The sequence below is a fragment of the Gobio gobio genome (assembly GCF_949357685.1).
Source record: "Gobio gobio genome assembly, chromosome: 12".
NCBI lineage: Eukaryota > Metazoa > Chordata > Actinopteri > Cypriniformes > Gobionidae > Gobio > Gobio gobio.
The window spans coordinates 51,343,201-51,359,658 of NC_137105.1; the positions used below are offsets into that span (position 1 = coordinate 51,343,201).

Consider the following 16,458-nt stretch of genomic DNA (forward strand, 5'->3'; position numbering starts at 1 on the left):
TTATACTGTACAAACTGTACATTCTATCCCCCTACACTACCCATGACACACACACTCACACACACACACACACACACACACACACACACACACACACACACACACACACACACACACACACACACACGTTTGTTTTTGTGAAATGTGAGGACATTCCATAGGCGTAATGGTTTTTATACCTTACAAACCATATTTTCTATCCCCTTACACTGCCCCTAAACCTACCCATCACACACACACACACACACGCACACACACACACACACTGCCCCTAAACCTACCCATCACAAGAGACTGTGCAGTTCACTTTCTGTGAAAAAAACCTCATTCTGTGATTTTATAAGCATTTTGAAAAGTGAGGACATGGGGAACGTCCTCATATTTCACCCTCTTTTTGTAATACTCATGTCATTATACACATTTGTGTCCTGATATTTCACAAAAACATACACACACACACACACACACACACACACACACACACACACACACACACACACACACACACACACACACACACACACACACACACACACACACACACACAGGAATCATTCTGCATTTTTAATAAAACATTGTTTAGTGTGTTTTTAAAGCCATTTTAAATGTGAGGACTTATGCAATGTGCTCATATTTCATGTTTACGTCGTAATACCAGTGTAATACCTGTGCCATTATACAAATTTGTGTCATAAATCACACACACACACACACACACACACACACACACACACACACACACACACACACACACACACACACACACACACACACACACACACACACACACACAATAATTAAAATGGCTTAAGAATACCTACATGAAAACCATGTTCTTCATGCCCAGACTTAAAGGGTTAGTTCACCCAAAAATGTAAATTGTCATTAATTCCTCATGTCGCTCAAACCCGTCAGACCTTCGTTCGTCTTCAGACACAAATGAAGATGCTTCTGATTAAAGGGATAGTTCACCCAAAAACGAAAATGTGATGTTTATCTGCTTACCCCCAGGACATCCAAGATGTAGGTGTCTTTGTTTCTTCAGTCGAACACAAATGAAGATTTTTAACTCAACCGTTGCCGTCTGTCAGTCATATAATGCATGTCAATGGGGTCCAATTCTATTAGAGTAAAAAAAACATGCACAGACAACTTCACATTAAACCCTGCGGCTCGTGGCGACACATTGATGTCTTAAGACACAAAATGATCGGTTTCTGCAAGAAACCCAACGGTATTTATGCTATTATTTCACCTCATATCAGACGAATGTCATCATCTCTTCAGACCGCCATAACTTCCTGTGAGTGAGATCAAAACAGCGGCCGGGTCATAGATATATATACGTAGATTCCTCTTTCGAGCGATCCACGCAGGCACATTATGAGGCATCTATGTATATATCTATGACCGCGCTGTTTTGACCTCACTCACAGGAAGTTATGGCGGTCTGGAGAGATGATGACATTCGTCTGATATGAGGTGAAATAATAGCATAAATACCGTTGGGTTTCTCGCAGAAACTGATCGTTTCGTGTCTTAAGACATCAATGTGTCGCCACGAGCCGCAGGGTTTAATGTGAAGTTGTCTGTGCATGTTTTTTTTACTCTAATAGAATTGGACCCCATTGACAAGCATTATATGAGTGACAGACGGCAACGGTTGAGTTAAAAATCTTCATTTGTGTTCTACTGAAGAAACAAAGACACCTACATCTTGGATGCCCTGGGGGGAAGCAGAAAAACATAGTTTTTGGGTGAACTATCCCTTTAAATCTGAGAGCTCTCTGACCCTCCATAGACATTTAATGAACACTTTCAAGGGCCAGAAAGGAAGTCCATGTGACTCCAGTGGTTCAACATTAATGTGATGAAGCGATGAGAATACTTTAGTGCGCAAAACAAACAAAAAAACGAACTTTATTCAACAGTTTCTTCTCGTCTGTGTCAGTCCCCTTCGCAGTTTCAGTTGTTAAAGTCCTCATGAAATCAAAATCAATCTTATTTACTTTGTTAGCCCACATTACAGGTCTTAGGTTGAACAATTAATCCGTGCAAGTTAATACACAAAAAAATCTTTAATCAAAATCTGAAAAGTAACTTCCGGTCTTGAATGGTGTTCCCTTTCTGAAGACGACTGTGTGACGGCTTGGGTTTGGGTTTGCGTTTCGCTGGGAAATACGTCACAGCACTGAAGTAAAATCAGTTGCAACTTCCGGTTCACTGGGACTTTAATACAGTGCAGCACTTTCGAGATCTACGGCAGCTGATGCGGTTCACGTGAAGCACGACGCAGGCGCAGGAGCTGCACTGTATTTACAACGGAAACTGTGAAGGAGACTGACACAGACGAGAAGAAAACTGTTGAATAAAGTCGTTATTTATGTTTGTTTTTGAGCACAAAGTATTCCCATACAATTTGTCACGCTAAACTATGCAAAAATCACAGTGCGAACCAGGACTAAATGTATCTTTTTTTGGTCCGAATCAACTACAAGTGTGAACACACCCTTAAAATCTGAAATGTGTACTTATCTTTCTGCAAAAAAAATCCCTTCTTCATCTATAATTGTCTCATCTTTTTTACCACTAGTGAGTTTGCATTCCTGAAGTCAGAGTATCTCAAAATAAATAAATATCTGAAGCGTGACAATGTGGTATAATGACCATGTCTGCCCATTTTTCATATGGTCAGCACTATTGAAGCTGTAAGGACTGGAAAATGAAACCGTGATTAAATAAACATACATGTGCCCTACATCTCGAGATCATGGCTTATGTTGAACCAATTGAATCTGGTTTCAAGCAGGTATTCTTGTAATTACAACCCCAAATCAGAAAAAGTTGGGACAGTAAGGAAAACGCAAAAAAAAAAAAAAAAAAAAGTGATTTCTAAATTTACTTTGACTTGTATTTCATTGCAGACAATATGAACACAAAATATTTCATGTTTTGTCTGGTCAACTCTATGTCATATGTAAATATGCATCCTTTCCTGTCATTCAGACCTGCAACACATTTCAAAAAAAGTTGGGACAGGAGCAATTTAGGGCTAGTAATGAGGTAAAATGGTTAAATAATGATGTGATTTGAAACAGGTGATGTCAACAGGTGATTGTAATTATGATTTGGTACAAAAGCAGCATCCAAGAAAGGTCTAATCCTTTAGGAGCAAAGATGGGCAGAGGATCGCCAGTTTGCCAACAAATACGTGAGAAAATTATTGAAATGTTTAAAAACAATGTTCCTCAAAGAAAGATAGGAAGAGATTTGGATATTTCACATTCAACAGTGCATAACATAATTAAAAGATTCAAGGAATCTGGAGGAATTTCAGTGCGTAAAGGACAAGGACGCAAGCCTAAGCTGAACAACCGTGATCTCGGATCCCTCAGGCGGCACTGCATCAAGAATCGTCATTCATCTAGAAGCGATATCACCACATGGGCTCAGGACTACTTTGGCAAACCTTTGTCAAGTACCACAATACGTAGTTACATCCACAAATGCCAGTTAAAACTGTACTGTGCCAAAAGGAAGCCCTATGTTAACAGTGTCCAGAAGCGCCGTCGACTTCTCTGGGCTCGGAGGCGTCTGGGATGGACCATCACACAGTGGAAACGTGTACTGTGGTCAGATGAATCAGTATTTCAGGTATTTTTTGGGAGGAATGGACGCCGTGTGCTCCGGACCAAAGAAGAAAAGGATCATCCAGACTGTTACCAGCAACACGTCCAAAAGCCAGGGTCTGTCATGGTATGGGCTTGTGTCAGTGCCCTTGGCAAAGGTAACTTGCACTTCTGTGAAGGCACCATTAATGCTGAAAAGTACATAGAGATTTTGGAGCATAATATGCTGCCTTCAAGAAGACATCTTTTCCAGGGACGTCCATGCATATTTCAACAAGACAATGCAAAACCACATTCTGCACACATTCTGCAGTCCTGGCTGCGGAGGAAGAGGGTTCTGGTACTTGACTGGCCTGCCTCAGTCCCGACCTGTCTCCAATAGAGAATGTGTGGAAGACCCCGTACTGTTGCCCACCTTAAGACTTGTTTGCAGGAAGAATGGGACAAAATTACACCTGAAACACTTCATCACTTGATGTCTTCAGTCCCTAAATGTCTTTTAAGTTTTGTGAAAAGGAATGGCAACATTACAAAGTGGTAAATGCTTTACTGTCCCAACTTTTTTTGAAATGTGTTGCAGGTCTGAATGACAGGAAAGGATGCATATTTACAAATGACATGAAGTTGACCAGACAAAACATATTGTGTGTTCATATTGTCTGCAATGAAATTCAAGTCTAAGTAAATTTAGAATGCGTTTTCCATACTGTCCCAACTTTTTCTGATTTGGGGTTGTAATTCAAATTATGAAACTAAAGTATTCGGGAATGAATATACCCATAATCTTGTCGTTTATGTAAGCTGTGTGTTTCCAGATAAAGGAGTTGTTACTCTAGTATGAGCTTGTTTGTCTCTCTAGTACACAAACACAGTTGCTTGTTGTCATGTGACCAGTTTTAAAGGTCTTGTGGTGGACCTTGAGGACGGTAACCTGGTCAAGTTGGCGGAGGACGGGACTGTCTTGCGGTGAGTCCGTTTTAATATCACTTGTGTTTTATAGATCTTTTGTACTGTACATAAGGAAATATCTAAACTACTAATTAAGCTGTTCATGTATTTATTTGTAGGGCGACTCATGGCACTAAAAACCTGAGTACTGATGACATTATAAAGCATTACGGTCCGAAACGAGAATGGAAACATTTTAATAGCCTTAATACCTCGTACACACGATCTGGTAAGGGTGTTTTATTATAATGGCTGATGACATATTGAATTTGAGGATTTTATTGTATTATTAAGTGTATTGTAATTGTTTATAATATTTTCAAATATATGTATTTACCTAAATATGTGATTTAGTTCACTCATTTGTTGCAGCAAAATACTATTTTTATGACAATTACTTTGACCTCCCTGGTGCCCTTCTCTGTGCAAGAGTGGTGGATATGTTGCATAAGGTAAAACTAATTTCAGTTTTTCATAAATGTTATATTTCTAGGAGCATTTGTTAATTAGCTGTATGGTGAATGTTAACGTGTATAACACAAATGTATGTTGTCATTTGTGAATGTTTTCCTGTATGATTAATTAATTAAAATTTTTTCTAACCCTAGCGAGGAGCCGAAATCACATCTGACTTGTGGAAAGACATCGTTGCTGCAATTGACCATAATTACAACACATCTGCATTTCGGGGTATGTAGAAAAAAAACCTCTTATAAACTATATTTGTAATCAGTATTTTAAAACGCTATTTAATTCTCATATAATGTCTATAAGGGTCTTACAGTGTAGACGGCATCACTGATTATAATGGGTTCTGTTTGCCATCAAAATGACGTTAAAGTTAGCCTAAGAGATTGTTTCTGGTGTTGTACAAAGATAAAGGTCAGGGAAAAGCACTTTCTTTGGGAAAACTTCAAACACACACAGCAACACTGGCACTGAAACTTTATTTGTGTTGATTATTATAATGCACACCTTGTGACATTACAGAGTTAAAAGAAAAAAAACAACAACTCACAATTATTATTATTCACTTTGAAATCTGTTTAATTCAAAACCTGGCTCACTGAATCAAAGCATTCTCAACACAGGAACCTTATGCTAAAATGTGGGCACAGGGAAAAGGCATAGCACAATTTCAATACATAACCATCAGTTCAGGTTCTAGGCAAATGCAGCAGGTCTAATTTCTTGGATAATTTGAATTGGTGTTCCATAATATTTGAGATGATCAAAATATGTATAGGTCTTGTGTAGATCAACAAGCTACAGACAATTTTTCTAAATTCGTCTTCATTTTCTACTCAGCGTGACTTTATCTCAGGGCAACTTGAACACGAGTATAAATGCAGACAATTTTTGTATTAGAAAGATTGAGGTTTTCTCGAGTGTGTTTATCACGTGCTGGCAATCAAGAAGCCAGAGAAAGAGCAGTGAACATGTTCATCAGCATAAATGCCATTGGACTGGTCATCTGGAACCTGGATGTACACTGTGTCATGGTGATCCAGCATGAGGACAGAACTGCCGGACAACTGGTCAAGGAAACCTTTGTTGTACTCGTCATAAGAGAACAAGACCGGCTCGCTGTTTTTGTAAAGTGCTACCAATGCATTTGCTCCATTGACGTGCATGTGGAAGGAAAAGTAGTAAAGTCCTGGAACCTGACAGGTGAATATGCCAGTGTTAGGATCGTAGTGGTTCTCTCCATTGTACACAATCTGGTTGAACGCAATTGGTGTTCCAGCGTTAGGATAAGCTGTGGTGAGAAGAGCTGTGAATGCTGACATGGGTGCCTTCATCATCTCGTGGCTAACAGGCATCGCCATCTCGTGGGATTTCATTGGCATGCTTTTCTCGTGGTGATAAAGCATCTCGCCTGGGGGGCCAGGTGGCCCAGGAGGTCCTGGTTTACCTGGGTGACCATCATGACCTCTGGCACCAGGGGTACCAGGAGGACCCTGAGGTCCAGACATTCCCTTGGATGAGAGCCCTGCTGGGCCAGGGGCGCCTGGAAGTCCTGGATGACCCTTAAGCCCTTGTGGACCAGCAGGTCCTACTGGACCTGTGGGTCCTCTTGATCCAGGGATGCCATTTTCACCCCTTCCACCTGGTTGCCCTTGAAGTCCTGGATGTCCCTTATCACCTGCTGGCCCCTTGGTACCTGGGATACCTGGAGCACCGGTAAATCCTTGTTCGCCCTTGGGACCCTGATGTCCCATATGGCCCATTGGGCCTGCAGGACCTGCTGCACCTGGAATGCCAGGTTTTCCTGAGAAGCCTTGTGCCCCTTGCTCACCCTTTGCACCTCTTTGGCCTGGTGCCCCAACTGAACCAATGTCACCTTTAGGTCCCTGTGGTCCTGCTTCTCCTTGGAATCCCCTAGCACCTTGTGGACCAGCTTGTCCGATTGGGCCAATAGCACCTGGCTGACCTGTGTGACCTGTTGGCCCTGGTTCTCCCTTTTGACCTGTTGTACCTGAGGTTCCTGGAACTCCACGATCTCCTGGAATTCCAGGTGATCCCGGTTTGCCAGTACCTGGCAGACCTGGAGCGCCTGGCTGTCCTGCTGGTCCTTGAGGTCCTTTTTGTCCCATTGACCCGGGCATACCTGGAGAGCCATTCTGGCCTGGTTTTCCTGGTGCTCCTATTCCAGGTGCCCCTGTATGACCCTTTGGGCCTGCCATGCCCATAGGTCCTGGTGACCCATCCCTGCCTGGCATTCCTGACTTTCCAGGCTCTCCAGGGTATCCAGATGGTCCTGGTTTTCCAACTCCAGGCTGACCGGGCTGACCAGAAGGCCCCTGAGGGCCCATTGGACCTGGGCTACCAGGTCCTCCTGGAATTCCATGGCCAGGTTCTCCTTTCTGGCCTGGGAGTCCTGGAATTCCAGGATGACCCTTTAGGCCAGCTTCTCCACGTGGGCCCATTGATCCCGGAAGACCGTGTGGTCCAGGCTTTCCAGGAGAAGAAAGGCCAGCAGGTCCAGGGGTTCCAGGTGATCCTGGCGCTCCTCTTGCACCTTGAGGTCCTGGAGGCCCTGCATGTCCCTTCTCGCCTGGATATCCAGATGCACCTGGTTTTCCAGGTGAACCTGGGCTTCCAGGTTTACCAGGTGAGGAGTATCCTGATGGACCTGGAGGTCCAGGTGGACCAACCGGACCAGTGTGTCCCACACCATTCTTTCCAGGCATTCCTGGTGGGCCAGCTGGGCCGGGGGGGCCAGGTTCACCTGGGGAACCTGGAATACCAGGTTCACCAGAAACAGCTAAAAATAAGATAAAAATATAAGATAATTCAGACACAACCTTACATAATTACAAATATAACAATTCTTAAATTGCTTGTGAGACATTCCTTAACATACACTTTGGCTCAGTAACAAGGCACTGACTGAAGTCAATTTGACAAGCTACATTTAGGTTACATGCATGTTAATAAGAGATTGATCTGATGGTCAAATTGAAATCTCACTGGTGATTTAGCCACATGTGTAGACCAAGAAATATAATAAAGGAGTGTATTGCTTGTTTTCGTGTGTGTTGGTTTGATTACTTGTGAGGTCCAAAATGTCCTCCCTATTCAGAAATGTAATGAAACCTGTTAAAGTGGCTTAAAAATTGGCTAAATCATGTTTTTGTTATCTAGTGTTTTGCAAAAATGTAGGGGCAGAGGTCATGTCCGTCGATAAAAAGTATTAACCTGATAAAAAAACAATGGATATATCCTCACTAATGTACTGAAGCAAGTGTGTGTGTGTCATGTTTGTAATTTGCAGTCCACTTTGGTTCAACTTTAGCTTTTAAATGCATGTTTATTATGATATAAAATCGCATGCACAAGTATATTAGGTAAAATATGCAGATGAATTAATGATATGTAGTCATAGGTGCTGACAGGAATAGCTTTTTTTCAGTTTGAAAGCGTGCGTGTCCAGAAACTAATGGTATAATTTAACACCACAGTGGCTTATTTTGGGTATGCCTGTTGTTTAAAGTGGTTACATCTGTTTTGACGATTTTACAATGCTTTAAAGTAGACGATTATATACGCTGTGGTGTATAACAACTGAAAAGTAATTAACTAACTGTATTTGTAGTCTAAGGATGTTATTTTGTATAGGCAATGTGCAGTTTGGCTATTAAAGAGGGGCTAGATATCTAAAGAGCTCGATGTTTGCTGACAGAAAATAGATCCAGTTTTACACCCTTGTGGCTATTAGACTCATCTAATTTCACATTATATATATATATGCATATATTAGGCACCCTATATACCTCAAGCTGTCTCTTAATGGTGCACCTGCTACTGTTATATGCATATTCCAACTCATCCCACATTACAATTGTGAAATGCATGGAGCAAAAGTGAACTCACCGTGAGATTTTGTAGGATAGGACTGTTTCTTCACATGATAGTATCTGTCAGGCCTCGCCTCTGCCAGTACCACAAGGAGAAGAACAATGCTGGTTACCCTGAGGTCCATGTTTGTGAGCTAAGCCTGTAAAGAAATGATGAAATGAGGACAAACATCGCATAGCATTTATAAATGGCCATTATATAGAAGCATGTTGTCTCTGAATATCTAAGCATATACGATTAACATACTAATGCAAGCTTCTCCTGTGGCTCAGGAACTCACTGACACACACACACACACATCCTCACACCCGTTCAGAAACACCACACACTCCCATAACGGCGCGTGTCTGTACCCACCAGCAGGCCGGAGCTCCAGAAGTCAAGGGTCGGGCTGCTTTCCCGGCCAATCTGTATATTTGTACGTGTCCAACTCCTGTTAGTCCGTGGAAGTCCTGTTCAAAGGAGTGGATTCTTCTATTTATACCAAATTTGCTTCTCCAGCAGCACCCAAAATCTCCCTCCCTCCTCGTGTGATGTCAGTTTTAATGAAGGGTATGGCGTCCCTTGTGAGTGCATGGCAATTCGATAGTTCCCATCGTTTTAATCTGCGGTCATGCTTTCTTTTGATCCACACAGGCAAAAAAAAAAAAAAATCAACTTTCTGTTTTTTAAGGTTGTGTATATTTGATAAAACTTGAACTGAGTGTGTTATTTAGTGGAACCTTGCACATTTTATGACTTCTATAACATTATTAGGGTGTGAACCTGAAAGCTGAATCTTTAAAACATAAGATAACTGGTATGTTTTGCCTTTTTTTATTCCTTTAAAACACCTGAAGATCCGTGTCAAACCGCAGTAACTCTGCTCTGGGCCAGCAGAGGGCAGACTTGAAGTCCTTTCGTCCTCGTGTGGGAACTGTGGGCGCACCAGGGGTCAGGATTAAGCCTATTTTTAGACTTTTGATGACAGGAAAGTGTCAGAGAAACACAACTGGTGGAATTCTGTGCTTGTAATTTTGTTTAATACATAGCTGTACACGTTCCTGTCATTGTGCTGTTTGTCTATGTGGAGTTTTCAAATGAGTTAAACTTACATAAGGATTTACAAGTATTACTGTTTTAATATGAAATGATATGTAATAATTTAGTGGTCTTATGATATTTAATGGGCAAATGATGATCATTTTGGTTTGCAGCAGTTTATTTTGAATTTAAAACTGTAATTTTGAAGCAAAAAGGTTTGCCATTTGGCTTGTTTTATATCAGGGTTTCCGCAGGTCTTAAAGGAACACGCCACTATTTTAGAAAATAGGCTAATTTTCCGTCTCCCCTAGAGTTAAACAGTTGAGTTTGACCGTTTTTGAATCCATTCAGTCGATCTCTGGGTCTGGCGGTAGCACTTTTAGCATAGCTTAGCATAGATCATTGAATCTGATTAGACCGTTAGCATCTCGCTCAAAAATTACCAAAGAGTTGATATTTTTCCTGTTTAAAACTTGACACTTCTGTAGTTACATCGTGTGCTAAGACGATGGAAAATGAAAAGTGTGGTCATGTTGGTTATGTTGACGGAAGTTAGACTATTTTCAGCGGCTGTGTAATATCATTGCTCAAAGCTCTTGATTATTACGCAGGAATGAGAGTATAGTTCCTAGCCATATCGGCCTAGAAAATCACAACTTTTCATTTTCCGTCGGTCTTAGCACACGATGTCACTACAGAAGAGTCGAGTTTTAAATAGGAGAAATATTGAAACTCTTTGGTCATTTTTGAGCGAGATGCTAACGGTCTAATCAGATTCAATGATCTATGCTAAGCTATGCTAAAAGTGCTAGCGCCAGACCCGGAGATCGACTGAATGGATTCAAATTCAATCCTATTTACAAAAATAGTGGCGTGTTCCTTTAAAAAGTCTTAATTTGACCTTCTACAATTTAAGGCTTTAAAATGTCTTAAATTGTGCAGATTTTTTTCTTAAATTTGATTAATTAATTCATGAAATACATACAGAAGTTGTACAAAATGCACATATTGAGAAATAACAACAAAACACTTTAAAAACCGCAATATAATGGAAGATGAGAAGGAAAGAAGAGAAAAAAGGAAAAAACAAAGACCTTGTAATTAGAAATATATGTCCTTTGGGAGTTGTTAAATGTTATTTTAAAGGGTATTTAGTAATTTAACATCTTTTAACCCCCCCCCCCCATTCCTCTCTCACTCCTCTACACAATAATAATATCAATGTTAATGTGATTTCCTGATTGATATGTCCATCTGTGCAAATCCCCAGGGGCAGAACGTCTTAAATTCAGTATCATGGCATTAAATTAGGACCCTGTGGTTTCTGCGATGCGAACCGCGGAATCCATTCATAGAAATGCATGCAACTTTTGGATGAATCGGTACACTTAAAGTGAGAGTTCACCCAAAAATGAAAAATTCTGTCATCGTTTACTTTTAATAAATTGCTGTTCAATTGTATATGTTTCATGATTTCAATTAATTAGACATGCTTTTTGACTAATACTATTTGATTTAACCATTAAAATGATTAAAATTATATATAAAAAAAGATTTCATTGCAAAATTAAATTGCATGCCCTGCAAAAAAAAAAAAAAAGTTTTCAAGTACAAATATCAAAACATTCCTTAAATCAAGATACGTTTATTTGACATGCAAAATGAATAACTTTAGTCTTGTTTTCTGAGAAATTGAACAAAATGAAGTGAGTTTATGCTTAAAGAAGAACAAGTGTCTGTCAGTGGGTAAGAAAAGGACTTTTATTAGATTAGATGAATTAGATTTTTCTGACTCCATTGGCAGATATTTGTTCTTGTTTTAATTCTGTCATTTTGCTTCTCGAGGTCTTGATTTAAGGACCTTTTAAATATTTGCACTGGAAAACAAGACAAAACTACTGAAAATAATAAGTATAAGTTAAAGTCGGCGTGAAGCGGAAGTTGAGATCGTCTTTTTCTCCTTATTGTGACGTATATCCGAGTGAAACGGCTTCTGAAATTAGAATAAAATGCAGCTTGATTTCGTCCTTCGGGAGTTAATTGGATCGTTGGGCGTTGCTAACAAAATGGAGGCAGATTTGAATGCTAGTTTGCACTCAGTTGTGGAGAAAAACTCGGACCGATCTATTTTCTCACTAAAACTTTTCTACATATATTACTGAGCATATTTCCTCACTTTTCACTGGTTTATGCTACAGATTTCACTTATTTTAACCCTTTAATGGCTTTATGTCTGTCAAACTCCGTTCACAAGCTGCATTCCTAAGTGCGAGTCGTCACGACAAGCTGTTCGTCCGACTATATTGAGTAATTTTTACATAAAAAGAGCTTTTATTTCTCATGTATATCTCTCTTTTTGTCTCAAGTCCTTCCTGAAGCAGAAACATAACCCCGCCCTTGCGCCATATCACATGACCAGGAGAGAAGAGAAGTCGTTTCGATGGGGGAGGGAAAGTTAACGTATTTGATTAAAGATTATAAGGGTAAATTATTTTTTTTCAATTAATGAAGTGCACAGATCAATCAGTTATAGTAAACACTACAATATTAAATATAAAAATACGAATTGTAAAATTTGATTTCATGCCGCCTTTAAGTCCATATTCTAGTCAAACTTTAAGCTGTTTTTGGATCTGTTGGAAATGGTGTTTTCAAACTCTGAAGTGTTGCTAATACACTCATTGTTCCTCCCAGACGTTTACATTTAGAGAACACATTGATGTGTTATATTCCCTTCGATTCATTCCTTACATTTTCTTTAATTGGTCTTAAACAGGGCTTAAGTTTACCTTCAGAAACCCTGTATATGCGTCCGGTCCGGTTTTAATACAGTGTTTTTTGAGTGTCTGATTTAGAAGCCGCTCAGTTTTGCTGACCAGAGCTGTGGTCATCCTGACAACCCCATTCAGTAAAATAACAGATCTCCAGAGTTGGGCTCTTTCGGTCCGTTCCTGATGCTGAACCAGAACACCGCACGCTGGCCTGCATGTTTTCCTATTTTGAATGACAATTTTGCTTGGCTTATCAAAATGTAAGCGTTCCGTTCTAAAAATAATGTTTTTGTTTTGTTTTTTGTGATTATGTAAGAAGCATTGGCTTGTGTGGGTCGAAGGCGTGTGTTTGTTTCTGTGTATTTGTGTTCCTTATTTTTCAGGTCTGGAACACTTAACAGTATTTTTTATTAAGTTGTATTTTTGGGCTTTTGCCTTTTGAAGTAGCACAGTTTGAGAGAGACAGGAAGCAGGGGTCACCCAGGGTCAAACCTAGGTCACCCAAAGCGTTGTTTTACATAAGGCTTTAGCTCTGACCACAATGAAATGTAACTCCAAAATCATCATATGTTTGTGTGTCACCATTGTATGGTCGAAATACACCGATCAGACAATAGTTAATAGTGCATTAAAGGTGGGGTAGGTAAGAATGATCTAAAACACTTTTGTCCAAATTTGTTTAAACTTTCTTTATATGTCAATACATAATTAAAATGTAAGTACTCTGAAAAAGAGAGTATAAAAATCGAGTGACTCTAGACTTTTTAATCTGCAATAAACACCGCTCATTATTTTCATTCGGGTCGAATCAAGTGATTGGCTTGGGCACCTGTCACTCTCTCTCGTTACCATGGCTACCGCCGCTTTTGCTCCAGGATCCGCCCTCATGCGCCCCAGTGTTGCCAAGGGCTACTTCCACACTGTTGCCGCGGCTGTTTTTCATGTCCGCGGGTTGAAGCGACCCCAATTATGTGATATTTTGCCCGGGGATTTGCGAATTTTAGCAGGCAGCCCTACCAAAAAGACACATATTTTACCCCCCATTGGCGATTGGGCTTGTTTTGGGAGCAAGTTTTGAGGAGCAATTGGGCGGAATTTGTTGTGAAAACCTGGCAACCCTGGCGCACCGTTTGATTTGAGTTCAAGAGGCTGTATTTCTGCTGGACAGGTAATCTTTCATTTTGATTATACATTTTTTTGGTTTATGTTTTCATGAAGCATGTCTCACTAGCACACGTAGCTGCCTAATATAGCTAACATAACATTACTTAGCATAAAGTTACAATGTTATACACTTCGCGAACCATTAGTAGAGATGATAAATACTCAATATGCTTAGCTCAAGTTGATCGCTGTCGTGTTGAATTTCGCAAAATGTAACTTTCGATAACAAAATGCATGTGTTAAAGCTGGTACACCGCATCCAGGAACTTTTTTTAGAGCTAAGTTAGCTTTAGCTACTACTCTCTGTCTAAACTCTTCTACCATGTTCACCGGGAACTTTACCTGCACGTTTATTTCGGCCCTTGGTTTGTTTTTATATTCTCTACCAATGTTTACTGATGTTTTTATCTTGTATCTGTGTGTGTCGTAGACACTGTGTTGTGTGTGTATTTTAAACTTTACCAGTATCGTTATTCTAGCTTGATAGTGAGTACTAAAAGACATCTTATTTGTTTATATTCATAATGATAAAGTTAGATTGTTTATAACATGTGATTCTGACATGATGTCACTACATGCACTTCTTCTCCGCTCGCCTCAGGTTAATAATGCGTCTTTCAGCTGATCGCGGTGGGCGTGTTCATGTGTTTTGGGGGCGTGGCTTTGGAAAGAGTCCAGAAGGGAGAAGGTGGAGTGAATGGAAATAATGAGCTGTCTTTAAAACAGTCGTGAGAGGTCTACAGACACTCAATTTTTATACTTTCTTTTTCAGAGTACGTACATTTTAATTATGTATTGATATATAAAGAAAATTTAAACAAATTTGGAAAAAAAGTTTTTTAACCAAATCCTACCTACCCTACCTTTAACTAATGTTATGAGATACAACTTTAAATCTATTAGTAAATGTTAAAATAAGCAATGAACGATACCTTTATTAAAGGGGTGATTAATTGAGAAATCAACTTTCCCTTGAGCTTTTGATATATCTATAACTTTGAGGGCAAAATGTTCACTTGCTGCCTAATATATCCAACCCACTAACAAGTGATGAAGAGATCATCAGTGTTACTCACTCCACCTGGTCATAATGTTATGCCTGATCAATGTATATGGTTGATATATTACCGGCTGATAAGTTGGAAAATTAAAGTAATTTACCACTTTGGTTTTTTAATTATTGTTACATATATTTGTTTAGTGCCTTAATGATCATAAATACTCTGAGAAATAGACAGAATATGCTAGTTTAATGTAATATATTTTCCATTAAATCAGGATATTATCTGTAATACAGTCCCACTGGTCCCACATTTATTGGATAGCAGCTTCATTGTAGTCGGTTCGGCATCTTTATCGACCACAATGAGCTGTGTTTGCTCCTAATCAACATTCACACTAAAGATTTCCTACATATTGATACTCAAACGTTGCCAGTCTAATCTCCTCCTGTTGGTCTGATTCATGAAGCAGAAGCAGACCAGACTGGGTTCCCATAATGAGCTGTGGTTCACCCCGGCCGTCGAGAGTTGAAGCTTCGCTGTCTGGTGAGGTAATCTACCTCCTCTCTGATGTGGTCCTGAGTGCTGGAAAAACGTCATGCTCATTTACAAAGCTCCTATATATAGTTAAATACACCACTGTCACTTTCCATATGTAATACCATGTGATTTCCATATGTTTGCTTGCATAGATACGCCTGTTTAAGCCCATTGTCTAACTAAACCCCCTGAATTATGGAACAAAAACAAACATGCCTCAAATGATCTCATAGGCCGTTTGTTACAAGCTCTGGCTATGATGTAGCGCCCATATTCACAGACAATAAACGGAAAGATAAGTCACAACGCAGAAGACATTACAGGCAATGGAGCTTTAGGATGCTTTTGCTGCATACAATGAATAATGCAAATCAGTCATCTGGTTGTTTGTCAACATGGTCAAATTGTAGCAAGGACTGGGTCATATATCTTGTTGGTACAGTTTCTAGATTAGGCAATGAAAGGGTTACACACACAGTTATCAGTTGGGAGCAAGTTCATTCAAGGTGAACGCACAAAGAGGAGTCACCGTGGAAATGCTAAAAAGCATACTTGTTTTGTTTAACTGTGATTTACATTCTTATGTGGCGTTCACACCGGACGCGAATAAATCGCGCTATTCGCGCAAAGTTGGACGCTGGAACATTTTGAGTTTACTCGCTTCATTCGCGCGTGACATTCACTGCACAACAGACGTGAATTCAGGTCATGGGAGGAGCTTCTGCCAGCGGCTCGTCTCGTTGAGAAATGGCTGACATGGGCTGTGTTCACACGTCTTTTTTGTTCAAATGTGTTAATGTGTGACAAAACGTAGTTTTAAGACTTTTTCAGGTGATAATGTAGTTGTTTCAAGCTCAAATCTGTGGTTTATTTCAGGGGTTTTCAAACTGGGGTCCGGGGACTAAGATCCTAAGTAGTCAGTTTTCATAGACAGAAAATATTGTAAAAAAAGATATTTATATTTCATTAGCTCAAGTTATAAAAAATAGATGTGAACATTACCCTAATTTTTTTACTTGC

General features: G+C 39.9%; 2 protein-coding genes across 2 annotated transcripts in view; one reads left to right on the forward strand and one right to left on the reverse strand.

The window, feature by feature from the left end:
* nt5dc1 (5'-nucleotidase domain containing 1) overlaps window positions 1–16,458 on the forward strand; it is a 77,989-nt gene that overhangs the window by 968 nt on the left and 60,563 nt on the right. Inside the window, exons 3-6 of the mRNA XM_079831845.1 lie at window positions 4,524–4,595; window positions 4,697–4,806; window positions 4,950–5,029; window positions 5,186–5,267. Coding sequence (XP_079687971.1) covers window positions 4,524–4,595; window positions 4,697–4,806; window positions 4,950–5,029; window positions 5,186–5,267 — 344 coding nt within the window. The remainder of the gene's footprint in view (window positions 1–4,523; window positions 4,596–4,696; window positions 4,807–4,949; window positions 5,030–5,185; window positions 5,268–16,458) is intronic.
* Window positions 5,506–9,471, reverse strand: col10a1b (collagen, type X, alpha 1b). The gene is made up of 3 exons (XM_079831844.1): window positions 9,297–9,471; window positions 8,955–9,078; window positions 5,506–7,845 (listed from the first exon to the last, which is right to left on the reverse strand). Exons 2-3 carry the CDS (start codon window positions 9,061–9,063, stop codon window positions 5,975–5,977), a joined length of 1,980 nt encoding a protein of 659 aa, XP_079687970.1. The 5' UTR covers window positions 9,064–9,078; window positions 9,297–9,471; the 3' UTR covers window positions 5,506–5,974.